The sequence below is a fragment of the Cetorhinus maximus genome, chromosome 21, assembly GCF_964194155.1.
Source record: "Cetorhinus maximus chromosome 21, sCetMax3.hap1.1, whole genome shotgun sequence".
Taxonomy (NCBI): Eukaryota; Metazoa; Chordata; class Chondrichthyes; order Lamniformes; family Cetorhinidae; genus Cetorhinus; species Cetorhinus maximus.
Genome location: NC_135899.1, coordinates 48,539,087 through 48,558,792, shown reverse-complemented (window position 1 = coordinate 48,558,792; position 19,706 = coordinate 48,539,087). Strand labels below are relative to the sequence as shown.

The following is a 19,706-nucleotide window of genomic DNA, read 5'->3' as shown; positions in this document are numbered from 1 at the left end:
CCAAGGCTGAATGTTGTTGCTGCTTGTGGGCACAGACTACTGCAGTATCCGAGGAGTTGTGAATGGAATTGAATACTGTGCAATCATCTGCCAAAATCCCCACTTCTGACCTTGGGTTTTAGGGAAGGTTATTGATGAAACAGCTGAAGATGGTTGGGCCTATGGCATTGCCCTAAGGAACTCCTGCAGTGATGTCCTGGGACTGAGATGATTGATGTCCAACAACCACAACCATCTTCCTTTGTACATGGTATGTCTGCAGCAAGTAGAGAGGTTTACTTCTAATTTCCATTGACTTCAATTTGCCAGGGTTCCTTGATGCCACATTCGTTCTAATGCTGTCTTGATGTCAAGGGCAGTCACTGTCACCTCACCTCTGCAATTAAGCTTTTTGTCCATGTTTGAACCAAAGTGGTATGTTTAAGTTTTGCATGAGGTAGGTGATTAATGTCGTATGATTCCTTTAAGTGATGAATTAAGAAGCAATTGAACGAATAATTTGAAAGCACTGTGACTGAGCTGCATTGGGTCATCATTCGCCCCAAGGAACTTCAGCGGCTGTTACTTCAACTAAATCACTTCAACATACATGCACTATTAATCTCACTGCCTACTGTGCCATGGTGCCTGTGCTTCAGGTACCACTGCTAGTTTGTTTGTCAGCCTTGAAGGCATGACAGCCACTTATATTGCACCTTTTCGAAGGCAGTTAGGGATGCTCAATAAATGCTGGCCCAGCCAACAATGCCCACATCTCATGAATGAATGAAAAAAACCTCCTACCCAATCTTCAGGTAATAGAGCCACAGTGTGGGGTCCAGATAGGGTATTGTCTGATGTATAATTGAGCCATACAAACCAGACCCTGGCTCCATCTGTATGTGTGCTGAGTCAGTTTATATCTAAACTGGAATTTTATAATTGACCACAATCAGAGAGGGGAGAACCCAGCCAGGGTTTTCACTCCTGATAACGCCTCTTCAGGAAAGTGTATTGGTTGACTGAGCTGTGATGCCCCTCATGACCTGCCAACCCTTGCTGCTGCCCAGACTTGCACATGAAGTGACCACTTAACTGGTTTATGTAGGACATCCAGACTTTTGTGGAAGAGTAGTACCGTAGCCGAAAGCATGAATTCAGAAAAAAGGGGAAAACATACAAGGTAGCTTGTTTAACAAGGCCACTAATGTTTGGCCTTTAGATTCTGAAAGCAGTGATGGTGAGAGAAATGCCATGTACAAGGTTCTATTGTCATCACAGTTCTGTTTACTAACATGAATCAGTTCATGACTTTGTGAGTGTTCATTCTTCAAACCAACACATGCAAAAATGACACCTTTAAAAATGTCATGCACACACTAAGGGAATAAACGGGATGAAATTGATGGCAGGCTCCCACACCTATTGCTATTAATGTAGTTAATAATAGGACTCGTTTGTGCTACTAATAGAACAATTATTTCATTTCATGTGTTACTGATTCCTATAAATTCAAGAAAACAACAAAGACAGAATAAGCAATGATTTACCTGCACTTTAGTCAGTGGGTGCGGAGGATTGTGCTTTTGTGATCATTGTTTCAGGGAACTGCCAGTGGTGCCCACTCACTAAATAAGTTTTGCTTCTGAAGATTTGCACCAAAGACACCAGACTGTTTTTATTATTATTATTGATGTTGTGTTTTGTGCCTTTTTACTAAAACTTATGTATTGTCTCAATGGTCACAGGTACAGTGTTTCACGGCCCGTGGAAACACACATGTCAGGGACATTAAAGAGCTCGGCTGCACACATAAAGGTCAGTGCTCTTTCCAGCACACAGTGGTCGTTGCTGTTTCTAGTTTCCTCTAACTTTTATTGGCTATTCCCATTTTCTTTTCATTTCTCTCCCACAAACCCAAACTAAATTATATTGTTATGTCAGTATAACATGAGTAAGTGTGAACTTGTCCATTTTAGCAGAAAGAATAGAAAAGCAGTATTCAACTTAAATGGGGAGAGATTGCAGAACTCAGTTCAGAGGGTTCTGGGTGTCCTGGTACATGAATCACACAAAGTTAGTATGCAGATATAGTGAGTGATTAGGAAGACAAATGGAATGTTGTGTTTATTGCAAGGGGAATGGAATGTAAAAGTGGGGAAGTTTTACTGCAGCTGTACAGAGCTTCGGTGAGACCACATCTGGAATACTGTGTACAGTTTTGGTCTCTTTATTTAAAAAGTATATAATTGCTTTAGAAGCACTTCAGAGAAGATCCACTTAACTCATTCCTGGGATGAAGGGCATCTTTTATAAAGAAAGGTTGAGCATAATGGGCCTATACCCATTGGAGTTTATAAAAATGAGAGGTGATCTATTGAAACATATAAGATCTTGAGGGGATAAAAGCAAAATACTGTGGATGCTGGAAATCTGAAACAAAAGCGAAATACTGGAAAAACCAAGCAGGTCTGACAGCATCTGTGGAGAGAAAGACAGAGTTAATGTTTCAAATCCGTATGATTCTTCTTCAGAACTAAAGAGAAGTAGAAATGTGGTGAAATATATACTGTTTAAGGGGGTTGGAACAGGTGAAGCTGGATAGAAGGACAGTGATAGGTGGAGGCAAAGGAGAGATTGCAAAAGATGTCATAAACAAAAGGGGTATGGATGGTGGTGATACTGGCTAAAGGATGTGCTAATGATGACATTAAGAGTAGAAAGCAGGATGAGCAAGTGACAGATGGCCCTAGTGGGGGAGGGGATCGCAATAGGCTAAAAGGTGGGGATAAAACAATGAATGGAAATAAATTTTTTAAATAATAATAAATAGGTGGGAAAAAATCTGTGGAGAGAAAAACAGAGCTGACGTTTCGAGTCCCTATGACTCAATATATGCTCTGAAGAAGATTTATACTTTGAAGAAGGATCATATGGACTCAAAATGTCAACTTTGTTTTTCTCTCCACAGATGATGTCAGACCTGCTAAGATCTTAAGGGGGCTGGATAGGGTGGATACTGGGAGGATGTTTCCTCTTGTGGGGGAAACTAGAATTCAGGGGCATAGTTTAAGAATAAGTTTAAGAGAGAGATGAGGAGAAATTTTTTTTCTCTGAGGGTCATTAGAGTGTAGAGTTCTCTTCCCCAGAAGGTAGTGGAGGTTGAGCCATTAAATTTATTCAAGACTGAGTTAGATTTTTGTTAGACAAGGGAGTCGAAGGTTATGAGGGCAGAGAGGAAAGTGGAGCTGAGACCACAACCAGGTCAGCCATGATCTTAATGAATGATGGAGCAGGCTCAAAAGGTCCACGTCACATGACTCCCACCTCTCTCCTTTGTCTTTGACAAGGGTTGCATATCCCTGGTCTGGGTTCCCGAGATTATTAAATGTCCCAACTATTAATAATTGAAAGGAAGGTTATGGGACGCTTTGTCCAAGCAGACGAGTAGACTCCGGTTGACCAACCTGGGTTATGAAATGCAGATGGCCTTTGTATAGCTCTCTTTGAATTTGGTCTTCGCAGCCCATGGTGGGGGGGCGTTGTTTTTGTGTCTTCAGAGATAACGAGGTACAAGTTTCTTTGATATTGCCATAGTAGTTTTGTTTGAGTGTCACAGACAGACATAGCATCAGCCGTTTTAAAAGATCTTTGTCCAGTTTTTAAAATTTTAGATATAGCCATGAGGATATCTTTATATATTTTATATAAAAAAATACACGGTGAGGTCCTAGTCCCCTCAGAGGTTAAACAACAACAATGACAACTTGAATTTATAGAATACCTTTAACATAGTAAAATGTCTCAAGATGCTTCACGGGAGGGTTAACAGACAATATTTGACACAAAACCTCTGGGAGAGGTAGAACATGATGAGATCCTTAAAGGAGGAGAAGGTACCAGAGGAGTAGGGGGACAGACCAAGGTATGATTTGGTGATAAGAGAAAGAGGGTAAGTAATAGAGACAGGAAGAGAACAACGAATGGGAAGTTACTTTCAGAAAGAAGGGGAAAAGTTTAGACAGTGCATATCCCATAATTGTTGCATCCTTCCATTTATGGAATATATTTCACCCGAGTACCCACTCAGGATAATTGGCCTTTGGATGGGATAGTTCTGTCCTGTGTGTCATGATCACTCTTTTGACCACTATTCATCCCCTTAACCCACTGTATTCTGCTCCTCAGGAACTTTATCACAAAACATATGAGCACTCGAGATACAAGGTGCCTCATTTACTATCAGCTGCTCAGAGTCTGACAACTAATTCTAATTAATCATGAGAAATGAACCTTAACGGTTTGATAAATACTGTCTTACCATCATGGCCTATTACCTTACCAAGGTCTTTCCATTCCGTGGCCTTCCCTTTTTTAATACACCGAATCTCCTGAATTAAATTCTGTCCCAAAAGGCCTTATATGATGCCTCAGAGCTTTCTGAATTTTCTGAGACCTCAGCCTTGATGAAAGCCTGTCTCCCTGCATGTAAAGCATTCAAATGTGCAAAAAAAATTGAACTAATTGTAGTACCTTCCAGAGCAGGAGAACTATCACATAGCAGAGAAGGCAATTTGGAATTACGACAGTAGAATAATTGAAAGGGACAAGACAAGATTTTCCCTCGATCCATGTCTCATTGTTATTCTTTACCACTCACTCATTCTTTCTCTCACCTATGAGTGGGGTGATCTGCACATAATTTGTTTAACGTAGTTTTATAGAGTTTAGTTTCCTCTTTCCACAGCTCCCAATCACTTTGGGTGGTGAGAAATGTGGAATTTGTGTTAAATACTCGTTATCGGTTATAGTTCGGTAAAAATCTAGCTACTAAAATGTGATCCCTAATCACTATCTACTTGGGTTAATACTCTACACCTGTAGATCACCTCATGCAATAACATTCCATATTCATTTGCAGGAGTGCTGCTAATTCTAAATTATTGGCATGTTGTAGAATCATAGAATGGTTACAGCACAAGGGGGCCATTCGGCCCATTGTGTCCGTGTCAGCTCTCTGCAAGAACAATTCAACTAGTGCCACTGCCCTGCATTTTTTCCTGCAAATATTTTCTCTTCGGATAATGATCCAATTCTCTTTTGAAAGCCACTATTGAATCTGTCTCAACTACACTCTCAGGACTACATTCCAGATAGTAACCACACTCTGCGTGGAAAAGTTTTTTCTCATGTCACCATTGCTTGTTTTGCCAATCACCTTACATCAGTATCCTCTGGTTCTCAATGCTCCCATCAATGGGAGATTTGTTCCTATCTACTCTGTCCAGACCCCTCATGATTTTGAATACCTCTATTAAATACCCTTTCAACTTCTCCAAGGAAAACAGCTACAGGTTCAAACTTCCAATTACTAGCTAAAAGAATAACATGAAGTTTTGTGTTGTTACAAATGATTAAAAGCGCTACTGACTAAGCACTTTTTTCTTTTTGTTGCAACTTATACTTTAAACTACACAGAGGAACATTCCCCTTTTATACTTACCGCACATTGTACTCTCCGCAGAATTACAATCCTTATAGCAAACAGTCCATAATTGCTCCCAGCTTCCGACGTGTTGCTTCCTTTTAACATTGCCAGCCTTATAACTTCTAATCCTAGAACTGACTTTTGCTATGAAAGTTGGACTGGAGACTGCTTTCCTCTAGCCCAAGCTAGGCGAATCTTCCAGCCTCCTTTAAGTCCCCACAAACTCGGCGCCTTCAATCTGACTGTGAGCTTCCACACACATTGACTGATAAACAATAGATTCAGCATCTTCTCTGCTTCAAATGCAGGACTGGCTGCCTCTATCTCTCAGATGGCTGCAGTCTACCCCAAAACAAACTGCTGTCTATTTATGATACTTGATTTGGAGGGAGGCCTGTAATCTGATCTCAAAAATGGCTTTCCCTCCCCTCTACCTTGTGGCAATATGAAGCACATTAATCTTGCATCCAGGCTGAATTGCTCATTAGCTATCATTGATTCCAATTCACCAAGGCTCCTTAGACAGCACCTTCCAAACCTATGACCACTACCACCTAGAAGGACAAGAGCAGCAGATACATGGGAACACCAATACCTGGAAGTTCCCCTCCAAGTCACTCACCATCCTGACTTGAAAATATATTGCTGTTCCTTCACTGTCACTGGGTCAAAATCCTAGAACTCTCTAACAGCACTGTGGGTGTACCTACACCACATGGACTGCAGCAGTTCAAGAAGGCAGCTCACCACCACCTCGGGGGCAATTAAGGATATGCAATAAATTAGGGATAGCAATAAATGCTGGCCCTGCCAACGAAGCCCACATCCTGTGAATGAATAAAAAAAGCTAGCAACTTAGAAATAAATGGATATGTAATAGAACCACTATTTACAACCCGATTCCAACAATACCTTCCTGGGACTTCGAGAGATCCAGGGTCTACTCATTGTAAGCTCAGAAACTGCTGCCATTGTCTCCAAGTGTAAGTACCTTGCACCTTCTTCTCAGTAAAACAACCTAAGCCTTCCTTTGATCTCTAACAGTTTAACCACCCAGGCTTACTGTCAGGCAGACTCCAGAACAGGTTACAAGATCCCCTTCCATTTACCCTAAATTTAAAGACAACAGTTCCAAACATAATAATCCTGTCAACCTCATAATTGTAACAGGTCTCCCAAAGTCTCTTTCTTTTTACCTTTTTTTTCAGGGCTAGACATGGATTGATTATTGACAAACCTTATTGCCCTATAAGGATTTACTTTATTGCACCTTGCCAGGGACATTCCATCTTTGACTGCCAAACTAATTCTCAGAAGCTTCATTTATTCATATCTGCCCCATCACCATTTATATATGCCCAATGATCTTCATAAGGCCTGTTAACAAGTTGTTCTTATTTCTTATCAGACTGTTGAACCATAGTGTTGTTCATTAAAGTAACTCATATTCTACTTCTACACACTAATTAACTTACACATTTCACAAACATCTGAACTAAGTAAGATTAAGTGAAGAGCCTAACACTAGTTTTGTAATATGGTTATTTGTTTTAATTATCTACCCAGTTGTCCTTCCACTATTGCAGAGACCTCATCTGACCATCACCCCTTCTTGGGCTAGCTACAGCTGTTATCACCTTTTTAACAATTTTCTCACAGGGCATGGGTGTCACTGGCTAGGCCAGCATTTATTGCCCATCCCAGTTGCTCTTGAGAGAGTGGTGGTGAGCTGCCTTTTTGACTGCTGCAGTGCATGTAGGTACACCCTCAGTGATGTTAGGAAAGGAGTTCCAGGATTTTGACCCAGCAGCAGTGAAGGAACGGCAACATAGTTCCACGTCCGGATGGTGTGTGGCTTGGAGGGGAATTTTCAGGCGATGGTGTTCTCGTGCATCTGTTGTCTTTGTCCTCTTAGGTGGTAAAGGTCATGGGTTTAGAAGGTGCTCCAAAGGAGCCTTGGTGAGTTGCTGCAGTACATTGTGCATCAATAGTGGAGGGAGTGAATGTTTAAGGTGGTGGATGAGGTGCCAATCAAGCGGGCTGCTTGAACGGAGTTGATCTTCTTGAGTGTTGTTGGAGCTGCACTCATCCAGGCAAATGGAGAGTATTCCATCACACTCCTGACTTGAGCCTTGTAGATGGTGGACAGGCTTTGGAGAGTCAGGAGGTGAGTTACTCTCTGCAGAATTCCCAATCTCTGACCTGCTCTTGTAGCCACAGTATTTATGTGGCTGGTCCAGTTCAGATTCTGGTCAATGGTAACCCCCAGGATGTTGATTCCATCATCCCATCAGTTTTGTTTCTAGAAAAACAAACCCTTAACCAGAAAAGCAAAACTTACAGCACCAACCTATTCTTTACTTGTTTTAATTTGACAGAAATATGCTTAAAATAAACATATTTAAAGTTATAACAAATGTTCACTACATTTCGAAAGTACCTACTTGGCTTTGGGAGCTGTGAGGTCATAAACGGCACTAAAAAGTTTGTTCTTTTTTCTCTCTTTGCCAATGTTTGGATTTATTCCACTACATCCCTGTTTAGAATCCTGTTACTAATGAGTACCAGATGATCCCTCTGCTGTGAATCCAAAATCAGTCCATTTAACATTGGCACTTTGGCTTGACAGTTAGATACTGATGCTGTCATGACAGTTTACTCTGTCAGATTTCTACCTATAATCAGTCATAGAGTCATGGAGTTATACAGCACAGAAACAGGCCTTTTGGCCCATCATGTTTGCGCCAGCCATCAAGCACCTATCTATTTTAATCCCATTTTCCAGCACTCGGCCTGTAGCCCTGTATGCTCTGGCATTTCAAGAGCTCATCTAAATACTTCCTAAATGTTGTGAGGGTTCCAGCCTCTACCAGCCCCTCAGGCAGTGTGTTTCAGATTCCAACCACCCGCTGGGCGAAAAATGTTTTCCTTAAATCGCCTCTAAACCTCCTGCCCCTTACCTTAAATCTATGCCCCCTGGTTATTGACACCTCTGCTAAGGGGAAAAGTTTCTTCCTACCCTATCTGTGCCCCTCATAATTTTCTATACTTCTATTATTTACCCCACTTCAGCCTTCTCTGCTCTGAGGAAAATGACCCTAGCCTATCCAGTCTCTCTCCATAGCTGAAATGCTCCAGCCCAGGCAACATCCTGGTGAATCTTCTCCGCATCCTCTCCAGTGCAATCACATCCTTCCTATAGAGTGGTGACAAGAACTGCACACAGTACTCCAGCTGTGGCTGAACTAGCGTTTTATACGGCTCCAACATAACCTCCTTGCTCTTATATCCTATGCCTCAGCTAATAAAGGCAAATATCCCATATGCCTTCTTAAGCACCTTATCTACCTGTGCTGCTGCCTTCAGGGATCTAAACATCCTGTAGACATGTATACTAAGGTCCCTCTTTTCCTCTGTACTTCCTAGGGTCCTACCATTCATTGTGTATTCCCTTGCTGTGTTAGTCCTCCCAAAATGCACCACCTCACACTTCTCAGGATTAAATTCCATTTGCCACTGCTCTGCCCATCTTACCAGCCCATCTATATCGTCCTGTAATCTAAGGCTTTCGTCCTCATTATTTACGACACCACCAATTTTCGTGTCATCTGCGAACTTACTGATCATACCTCCTATATTCATGTTGAAATCATCATTGTACACTACAAACAGCAAGGATCCCAGCACCAATCCCTGCGGTACACCACTCATCATAGGCTTCCAATCGCAAAAACAACCTTTGACCATCACCCTCTGCCTCCTGCCACTAAGCCAATTTTGGATTCAATTTGCCAAATTGCCCTGGATCCCATGGGCTCTTACCTTCTTGACATTCTCCCATGTGGAGCCTTGTCAAAAGCCTTACTGAAGTCCATGTAGACCACATCAACTGCACTACCCTCATCTACACAACTAGTCACCACCTCAAAAAATTAAATCAAATTTGTTAGATATGGTATCCCTTTGACAAAGCCATGCTGACTATCCCTGATTAGTCCCTGCCTCTCCAAGTGGAGATTAACCCTGTCCCTCAGAATTTGTTTCAATAGTTTCCCTACCACTGATGTTAAACTGACTGGCATGTGGTTACCTGGTTTATCCCTAATACCCTTCTTGAATAATGGTACCATATTCGCTGTCCTCCAGATCTCTGGCACCTTTCCTGTGGCCAGAGAGGATTTGAAAATGAGTGTCAGAGCCCCTGCAATCTCCTCCCTTGCCTCAATCACATAGCAGCCTGGGATACATCTCATGTGGGCCTGGGGATTTATCCACTTTTAGGCCTGCTAAAACCGTTAATACCTCCTCCATTCCAATGCAACTTTCTAGTATATCACAGTCCCCCTCCCTGATTTCTACACCTACATCATCCTTCTCCATAGTGAATACAGATGAAAAGTAATAATTTGAAACCTCACCTATGTCCTCCGGCTCCATGCACAGATTGCCACTTTGATCCCTAATGGGCCCTACTCTTTCCTTGGTTATCCATTTGCCCTTAATATATTTATAAAATGCCTTGGGATAATCTATCACTCTCTTGCTTGTTTTGCTTTATTTTTTGACATTTCATTACCTCCTGTCCTTCATTCCAGGAGAATGCAGCCCCCAACCCACTGGCTAAGGAGGAGCTGAACCTGCTAGCACTGTTAATGGGCGGTCTAGAGATCAAGAAGCCTGTGGGCACTGACCCAGGATTTCGGCTGAATCTGTTTTGCACAGATGAGGAGGAAGAGTAAGTTGACTGCTGTTTATCTAGTTGTGTGTCTTTTGCAGGAACAAGGTTTATAACTGCACGCATGCACACACATTCACATGTCCCTTCCCACAGACACCCTTGTACATTCAGATGCACCCTCTCACACATACCCATGTACATGTACTCACACTCGACTCTCCTTCATGCACACATCCATATTCATATACTTTCTCTCACATATACCCAAATGCACACACCCCACTGTGCACATACTCACAGGCATGAATTGCAGAATTGACTCCTGTAAATTTCGATGAAAATGATTTTTTTCACATCTCACCATGCCTCTGATATATCCCTACAGCAAGAATGTTAATACTGAGAGTCAGCTTGAACTGGTGCCTTGCACCTTCTAGTGGCACCCTTAAGTGTTGCAGAGGCCCAGAAGCAGTGTTACTGTTTATATTCTCAACTGGGAAATGATGCATGGTATGGGTTAACCCAAAATTAGGGCAGGAAATAATAAAACTTGGAAAGTATTAATCCTCCACACACAGGAATTGTTGTGTTGGTGTTACACTATGCAGGGAGATCACAGGGACAGTGTCTCTTTGAGAGGGAAATCCAAGATGATTGCCATGATGCTACATCAAGGCCTCAACTTAAAACAGGCCTTCAGATCTTTGTCCAGTGGAGGCAGCAGTAACACAGTATGACCATAAAACATTGGCAATAAGATACTGAAACATACCGTAATACAACAACATTAACCAAGTACAGCGGGAACAGAAGCTCAGCTCCTTAGTTTGTTATGTGAACAGAGAAGAGTTGTTTGTTGAAGTTTGATCTGTTCTATAGAATGAGGCAGTCTGTTAGCCACAGCAAGTCATACTTTGACCTATTTTTGTCTTATAGCCTTGCAGCGGCCATAAGGCCTCCAGACCTTTTGGATGAAGTGATCAACATACAGGTTTCTAAGGTGAGCAGAATGTCATTGGATCGCTATTTGCAGCAGCTACACCTTACTTTTTAATGAATGTATGCATCTGTGATTCTCCCCACTCCTTCCCTCCAGCTTTCTCACTGAATCAACAAAGATTTTAATACCTGTGGGCACCAGCAACCCTTTGCTAATTCAGCTAAATGGGCACATGATTCTATTCAACCATATGCCTGGTGAAAGGGTGTTGGTCATTACATACAAGCCCAATCCTGTCTTGTACCCATGCACACTCACCAGAGAGTGTCCAGAGGCACTAGAGGGACTCCAGCTGGTTTATGACCTATATCAACAGTGAAGTCAGTTGTCTTGTACTCTGCTGAGAAGGGCCTGCCCAGCAACAGACTCAGGGGGTCCAGCCTCCGGGCCCAGTGTCCATTCTCCTGCCTTTTTCTCGTATTCCTGCACATTGTTTCTAATTAAATAATCACCTATTACCCTCTTGAATGCCTCAATTGAACTTCCAGGCAGTGCATTCCAGACCCAAACCACTCACTTTGCGAAGGCCGATGATATTCAGGTCCTGATGAATTAAGAGATTGTGTCAGATCTTGACATGATGTTTGGTATGACTTTCTCACCAGGAACTCCTCCCCTTGTAACCCCCTGTAAACCAAATAATATCATGCCACACACACAGGTATTTACCCAATCAATCAATTGATTTATTAATAAAAAACAGAAGACAGCTGGTTAGATGATATGTGTTGTCTCCCTCTGCAGGACCAGCAACAGCATGAAGAGTTAGCTCGAATAATGGGAGAGTTCCATGTCCAGGAGCAGCCCAGGCACAGCTGCAGTAAGGGGGATGACCTCCTGGCCATGATGGACAATCTGTGATATCCTCCCAGTCAACAGTGAGGTCATCGCCTTTACCCCACGACCTTCCTTGGCACAACACCTGTGGCTGGGTCACTAGCTTTCAACCCTCTGAACAAGTTATTTCTGTTATCGACTCACTTAATTCCTGTACGAAGAGCTGAACTCCCATTCTGCACAATTTTGTGCATCTAGGCACAGTTTCATCCAGTTAAATTCGATGTACATAGTAAATATTAAACCAGCCAGACTGATCATATTCACCAACGTTTGTGACTCTCAAAACCTGGATAGAGGTTTGGAAAGCAATGGGGCAGGGAAGACAGAAGTGGAAGAGACAGAGGTTTTGGCTCAGTTGTGAATTTTTTGCAGACCTGTGAACTGGAGACAGATTTGTACGGGATGCAAATGTTTTCTTAGTGCATTTTTTGAGTGTGCATCTGTGAAAGTCAAATCACACCAGGTAAAACTGAGACTCTGGCTTATTAGTAGCCATGGAGTCGGTGCGGGGGGTGGGGGGCATGCAGAGAAAGGTAAAAATGTTATGGATGATTGCTAAGTATACCATGCCATTGAAAATAGTAGTGTAGGTTATAGTTGGGCCACATTGTGTGGTTGGTGTCACAGTGGGTCATGCTATGAAACTTTGAGTGTGTGTGTGTGTCTGACGCTGAGTTGTGAGGCAGTGGGGTCACTGGGTGACCTTACGGAATCTTGCCAGCAGTTGTATGAAAATCTGCCGATCTTCTTGGACAGTTCAGATTTCTACATCTAACCAAACAGACATAAAGCTTGGTTCTACTTTTAATGTTAAAGGGCAGAGCTGGCCTCAAGATTTGGACCTCTGCACCTAGAATTTCTAAAAGATCAACTATTAATTGCCACCATTAAATGTTCTTAAATAACCTTAAACACTGACAACTTCATTAAAATATTACAACCAAATTGAGTATGAGCATTAATTTGTATTTAGCATATTTGATTCCTGTTTATTTTCAATTTGTTTGTTTTTATTACTTAAATTCTCTGAGGAACAATATTTTCATTCCATGCAGTTCTTATTTCCTATCTTGGGTGTTGGACTGGCTCTGATTAATCTTGTATTTACTTCACTTGCTGAAATGATTTATTTTAATGTCTTAATAATCTTTTCAATATTTTCTTGAACATTCGCTCTCCAATTGCACTTCTTCCTTCATCCATTCGACCAGTGTCCTGAAGAATGGTATAACTGGGGCCATAAAGGGGACTTTAAATAATGGAGGGGAGGGATCATGTGAGGGTAGATTTGGTAAGTTGAAGAGAAAGAAGAAGAGCGGGTAGTGATTGGAAAGTGATAACAGGATAGCGACTTGGGAAATGATAACCAGTGTGACAGGAAGGGACAGTGTGAACATAATGAAGGGTGCAGCAGATAGCGTAAAAGTGTGGAAGAACAGTAAAAAGACAGAATTAAAGATTCTGTATCTGAATGCACACAGAATTATTAACGATGATAGATGAATTGATAACACAAATAGAATTAAATAAGTATGATCTGAGAGCTATTAGAGAGATGTGGTTGCAAGGTGACCAAGGCTGGGATCTAAATATTCAAGGGTGTTTGACATTTCAGAAGGACAGGAAGAAAGGAAAAGGTGGTGGGGTAGCTCTGTAATTAAACAATGAGATTAGTACAGCAGTCTGAAATGATCTTGGTTTAGAAAAGCAAGATGGTAGAATTGGGTGGAGATAAGAAATAGCAAAGGAAAGAAGTCACTTGTCGGAGTAGTTTATAGGGCCCTTAACAGTAGCTACACCGTATACATGAAGAAAGAAGTATCCATTGAGAAAGCAGGACAATGCAAAGGATGCACCACCTGTGGCTAAGGAAGTTAAGAATGGTATCAAATTGAAAGAAAAGATGTACAATACTGCAAAGATTAGTGGTAGGTCAGAAAATTGGTCAAATTTTAGAAACCAGAAAAGAAAGACTAAAAAAAACAAAGGAAGGAGAAATTAAAGTATGAAAAAAAGCTAGTGAGAAATTTAAAAACAGTAGGGCCAGGATTTTACGGCGGGATATTATGGTCCCGCTGAACAGAATGGAGAATTAAATGGCCCGTTGCATCCACCTGGGGGAAACGCGCCACAGCAGGGTGGTGAAATCCTGGCCTAGGAGCTTCTACAGCTATATAAAAAGGAAAAAAATAACTAAAGTGAGTGTTGGTCCATTAGAGGGTGAAACTGGAGAATTAAATGGCACAAGCGCTAAATAGGTATTTTCTATCAGTCTTCACTGTAGAAGACACAAAAATAATCCCAAGATTAGTTGAAAGTCAAGGGAAAGAAAAGGCAGGGAGGAATTTAAAAACTATCACTAGAGAAAAAGTCACAGGAAGACTAATGGGATTAAAGGCTGACCAGTCCCCTGCATCCTAGGATCTCAAAAGAGGTGGTCGCAGAGATAGTGGATGCATTGACTGTAATCTTCCAAAATTCCCTAGATTCTGGAAGGGTCTTAGTGGATTGGAAAATCACAAATGTGACACCTCTGCTCAAGAAAGGAAGAAGACAGAAAGCAGGAAACTATAGGCCAGTTAGCCTAACATCTGTCATAGGGAAAATGCCACAATCCATTATTAAGAGGTAATAGCTAGACATTTAGAAAATCGTAATACAATCGGGCAGAGTCAACATAGTTTTGTGAAAGGGAAATTGTGTTTGACTAATTTATTAGAGCTCTTTGAGGAAGTAACAAGCAGTGTGGATAATGGGGAACCAGTAGATTTGGATTTCCAACAGGCATTTGATAAGGTGCCACATAAAAGGTTACTACACAAGATAAGAGTTTGTGGTGTTAGGGGAAACATATTAGCATAGATAGAGGATTGGTTAGCTAACTGGAAGAATAAGTGGATCCTTTTCAGGTTGGCAAACTGCAACCAGTGGGGGGTGATCAGTGCAGACACCTCAACTATACTAATGACTTGGATGATGGTAGCTAAATATGCTGATGGCACAGATAGGTAGGGTAGCAAGTTGTGTGTAGGACACAGTCTACAGAAGGATTTAAATAGGTTAAGTGAACGGGCAAAAATTTGGCGGATGGATTATAATGTGGGAAAATGTGAGCTTCCCTACTTCGGCAGGAAGAATAGAGAAGCGGAATATAATTTAAATGGAGAGAGAATCACCCTTTTCTCCTGTAGTACAAATTGTTGTGATTGTTTGAAATTTGGTATTCTTGCATTTGTCCTAATGAGTACAAGTTGAAAAAGCTTCGACAACATGTCTTTCTTTTCAGCAATAATTAGAAGATACATTCACAATTTTTACATAAGTTTTTAAAATGTGTAGTTAAGCCAAATACAGTAAATGCTGAAGATATCACCTAATATATTTTATTGGAAGTAAAGTATTCTGACTCTGACAATTGGAGGGAGCTAAATTAAAATGTAGAATGATTTTTAATCATTCCGTGGTTACATCTACTTACATCAATTCATTCACCCTGAACCCTGACCATTCCGTTAAGCTTAATAGCCCTTTACCAGCCAGTGCTCCTGATGGCTTCCTATTTGACCAAATTGTACAGAATATGTATCTACCAAGGATCTTGATGGTGAGATACCCTCCATCTAAAACTGGGAAAACCAAAGCCATTGTCTTCTTCCCTTGTTACAATCTCCGTTCCCTAGCTACCAAACCCATCCCTCTCCCTGGCAACTGTCAGAGGCTGAACCAGATGGTTTGCAACCTTGCTGTCTTATTTGACCCTGAGATGAGCTTCTGCCAGCATATTTGTGTCATCAATAAGGCTGCCTATTTCTGCTGCCATTAAATCGTCCAATTCTGCCCCTGCCTCAGCTTGGTTGCTGCTGAAACCCTCACCCATTCCTTTATTACCTCTAGTCTCAACCATTCCACGGTAGGGCTGACTAGTCTTTGATGTTCTATCCTCTGTAAACATGAGGTTATGGAAAACTCTGCTGTTTGTGTCTTAAATTGCACAAGCCCTGCAATATAGGACTAAGGAGCAGGAGCAGAATGTTCAGTCTTTTGAGCCTGCTTTGCCATTCAATAAGATCACGGCTGATCTGGTTGTGATCTCAACCCCACTTTCCTGTCTGCCCCCCATAACCCTTGACTCCATTGTCGATCAAAAATCTGTCTTATCTCTGCTTTGAATAAATTCAATGACCCAGCCTCCACTCCCTTCTGGGGTAGAGAATTCCACAGACTAATCCTCTGTGAGAAAAATATTCTCCTCGTCTCAGCCATAAATGGGAGAGCTCTTATTCTTAAACTGTGTCTATTGGTTCTAGTCTCCACCACGAGTCAAATCCCCCTCTGGATCTTATATGCTACATCCAGTTCATCCATTACCCCTGTGCTTGCTTACCTATATTGGCCCCTGGTTAAGAATGGCCTCAATTTTAAAATTCCCACCCTTGTTTTCAAGTGCCTCCATAGACCTCCCTATCTCTGTAACCTTCTGTAGATACAACCCTCTGAGATAGAGGCGATGGCATAGTGGTATTGTCACTAGACTAGTAATCCAGAGACCCAGGGTAATGCTCTGGGGAAGACACTAAAAACAAGCCAATGAGGAATGAAACTGGACAGACCAGCAGGCATCGACCTAGGCACCGTAAATGACAATGGCGAACTCAGCGCTGTCGACCCTGCAAAGTTCTCCTTATCAACATCTGGGGGCTTGTGGCAAAATTGGGGGAGCTGTCTCACAACAGCAACAGCCTAACAGTCATACTCTCAGAACGAGACACCACCTTCACCATACCTGGGTGTGTCCTGTCCCACCAGCAGGATATACCCAGCAGAGGTGGTGGCACAGAGATATACACGCGGGAGGGACTTGTCCTGGGAGTCCTCAACATCGACTCTGCACCCCATGAAGTCACAGGGCACCAGGTCAAACGTGGGTCCCCCGTCAGCTGATGCATCAGTGCTCCTCCAAGTTGGACACAACTTGGAAGAAGCACTGAGGCTGTGGGGGATTTTAATGTGGGGAAATCTGTATGGGGGACTCCAATGTCCACCACCAAAAGTGGCTCGGTAGCACCACTACAGACTGAGCTGGCCGAATCCTAAAGGACGTAGCTATTAGGCTGTGTCTGCAGCAGGTGGTGAGGCAACAAGAGGCAACAACATACTTGATCTCATCCTTACCAACCTGCCTGTCACAGATGCATCTGTCCATGACAGTATCGGGAGGAGTGACCACAGCACAGTGCTTGTGGAAACAAAGTTTTCACATGGAGGGTATCCTCAATCATGTGTGGCACTACCATGCTAAATGGGATAGATTTCGAACAGTTCTAGCAATTCAAGAATGGGCAACTGTGAGGTGCTATGGACCATCAACAGCAGCAGAATTGTACTCAACCACAATCTGTAACCTCATGGCCTTAGTTTTAGACTAAGGGGTGGTAGATTTAAATCAGAGATGAGGAGGAATTACTTTTCTCAAAGGGTCATGAATCTATGGAATTCACTACCTCAGAGTGCAGTGGATGCCGGGACGCTGAATAAATTTAAGGAGGTAGATTTTTAATTAGTAACGGGTTGAAAGGTTATGAGGAGAGGGCGGGAAATTGAAGTTGAGACCGAAATGAGATTAGCCACGATCGTATTGAATGGTGGGGCAGGCTCGAGGGGCTGAATTGCCAACTCCTGCTCCTAGTTCTTATGTTCTTAGCCTGGCATATCCCCAACTCCACCATTACCACCAAGCCAGTTAATCAACCCTGGTTCAATGAAGAATGCAGGAGGGCATGCCAGGAGCAGAATCAGGCATACCTAAAAATGAGGTGTCAACCTTTTGAAGCTACAACACAGGGCTATTTGCGTGCCAAACAGCATAAGCAGCAAGTGGTAGACAAAGCTAAGCGATTGCACAGCCAACGGATCAAATCTAAGCTCTGCAGTCCTGCCACACCCAGTCGTGAATGGGAGTGGACAATTTTTTTTATTCGTTCATGGGATGTGGGCATCACTACCTAGGCCAGCATTTATTGCCCATCCCTAATTGCCCTTGTTTAGAGGGCATAAACAACTCATTGGAGGAGGAGGCGCCACAAATATCCCCATCTTCAATGATGGGGGAGCCCAGCACATCAGTGCAAAAGATAAGCCTGAAGCATTTGCAACAATCTTCAGCCAGAAACGCCAAGTGGATGATCCATCTCAGCCTTTTCTGGAGGTTATCAGCATCACAGGTGCCAGTCTTCAGCTAATTAGATTCATTCCACGTGAGGGTAAAAACAGAATTACCTGGAAAAACTCAGCAGGTCTGGCAGCATCGGTGGAGAAGATTTCTTCAGGTAAGTTTTTCCAGGTAATTCTGTTTTTGTTTTGGATTTCCAGCATCCGCAGTAGCTTTTAGCTTTTTGTTTATAATGGCTGAGGGTGCTGGATACTGCAAAGGATATGGGCCCTGACAATATTCTGGCAATAGTTCTTGTGCTCCAGAACTTGCCATGCCCCTAGCCAAACTGCTCCAGTACATCTACAACACTGGCATCTACCCAGCAATGTGGGAAATTGCCCAGGTATGTCTTGTACACAAAAAGCAGGACAAATCCAACCCAGCCAATTACTGCCCCAGTCTACTCTTGATCATCAGTAAAGTAATGGAAGGACTCATCAACAGTGCTATAAAGTGGCACTTGTTTAGCAATAACCTGCTCACTGATGCTGGGTTTGGGATCCACCAGGATCACTCAGCTTCTGACCTCATTGCAGCCTTGGTTCAAACATGGACAAAAGACCTGAACTCCAGAGGTGAGATGAGAGTGACTGCCCTTGACATCAAGGCAGCGTTTGACCAAGTGTGGCATCAAGAAGCCCTAGCAAAACTGAAGTAAATGGGAATCAGGGGGAAAACGCTCTGCTGGTTGGAGTCCTACCTAGCACAAAGGAAGATAGAAACATTGAAACTAGGAGCAGGAGTAGGCCATTCGGCCCTTCGAGCCTGCTCCAGCATTCATTATGATCATGGCTGATCATCCAACTCAATAGCCTGCTCCTGCTTTCTCCCCATATTCTTTGATCCCTTTCACTCCAAGAGCTATATCTAACTCCTTCTTGAAAACATACAGTGCTTTGGCCTCAACTACTTTCTGTGGCAGCGAATTCCACAGGCTCACCATTCTCTGGGTGAAGAAATTTCTCCTCTTCTCAGTCCTAAATAGTCTACCCCGTATCCTCAGACTGTGACCCCTGGTTCTGGACTCCCCCACCGTCGGGAACATCCTTCCTGCATCTACCTTGTCTAGTCTTGTTAAAATTTTATAGGTTTCTATGAGATTCCCCCTCATTCTTCTGAACTCCAGCGAATATAATCCGAACCAACTCAATCTCTCCTCATATGTCAGTCCCGCCATCCCAGGAATCAGTCTGGTAAACCTTCGCTGCATTCCCTTGATAGCATTAGCCTCAGATAAGGAGACCAAAACTGCACACAATATTCCAGGTGTGGTCTCACCAAGACCCTGTACAATTGCAGCAAGACATTCCTGTTCCTGTACTCGAATCTTCTGGCTATGAAGGCCAACATACCATTTGCCTTCTTTACCACCTGCTGCACCTGCACCTTCAGCGACTGCTGTACAAGGACACCCAAGTCTCATTGCACATTCCCCTCTCTCCATTTATAGCCATTCAGATAATAATCTGCTTTCCTGTTTTTGCTATCAAAGTGGATAACCTCACACTTA

The 19,706-nt window shown here is 42.6% G+C and overlaps 1 protein-coding gene across 2 annotated transcripts in view; it reads left to right on the top strand.

Annotated features, from left to right (window-relative positions):
* The window catches only part of oscp1b (organic solute carrier partner 1b), a 69,007-nt gene extending 56,077 nt beyond the window's left edge, over positions 1 to 12,930 (top strand). The window contains exons 7-11 of one of the 2 annotated variants that reach the window (XR_013580025.1): positions 1,728 to 1,797; positions 10,063 to 10,202; positions 11,082 to 11,145; positions 11,634 to 11,806; positions 11,890 to 11,986. Coding sequence is in view for 1 of the 2 variants with exons in the window: in XM_078566911.1 (XP_078423037.1) it covers positions 1,728 to 1,797; positions 10,063 to 10,202; positions 11,082 to 11,145; positions 11,890 to 12,006 (391 nt within the window). In the remaining variant the exon portion in view is untranslated. Of the gene's footprint in view, positions 1 to 1,727; positions 1,798 to 10,062; positions 10,203 to 11,081; positions 11,146 to 11,633; positions 11,807 to 11,889 lie in introns of both variants that reach the window. The other variant, XM_078566911.1, reaches the window with a different exon arrangement.
* The last annotated feature ends 6,776 nt before the right edge of the window (positions 12,931 to 19,706 follow it).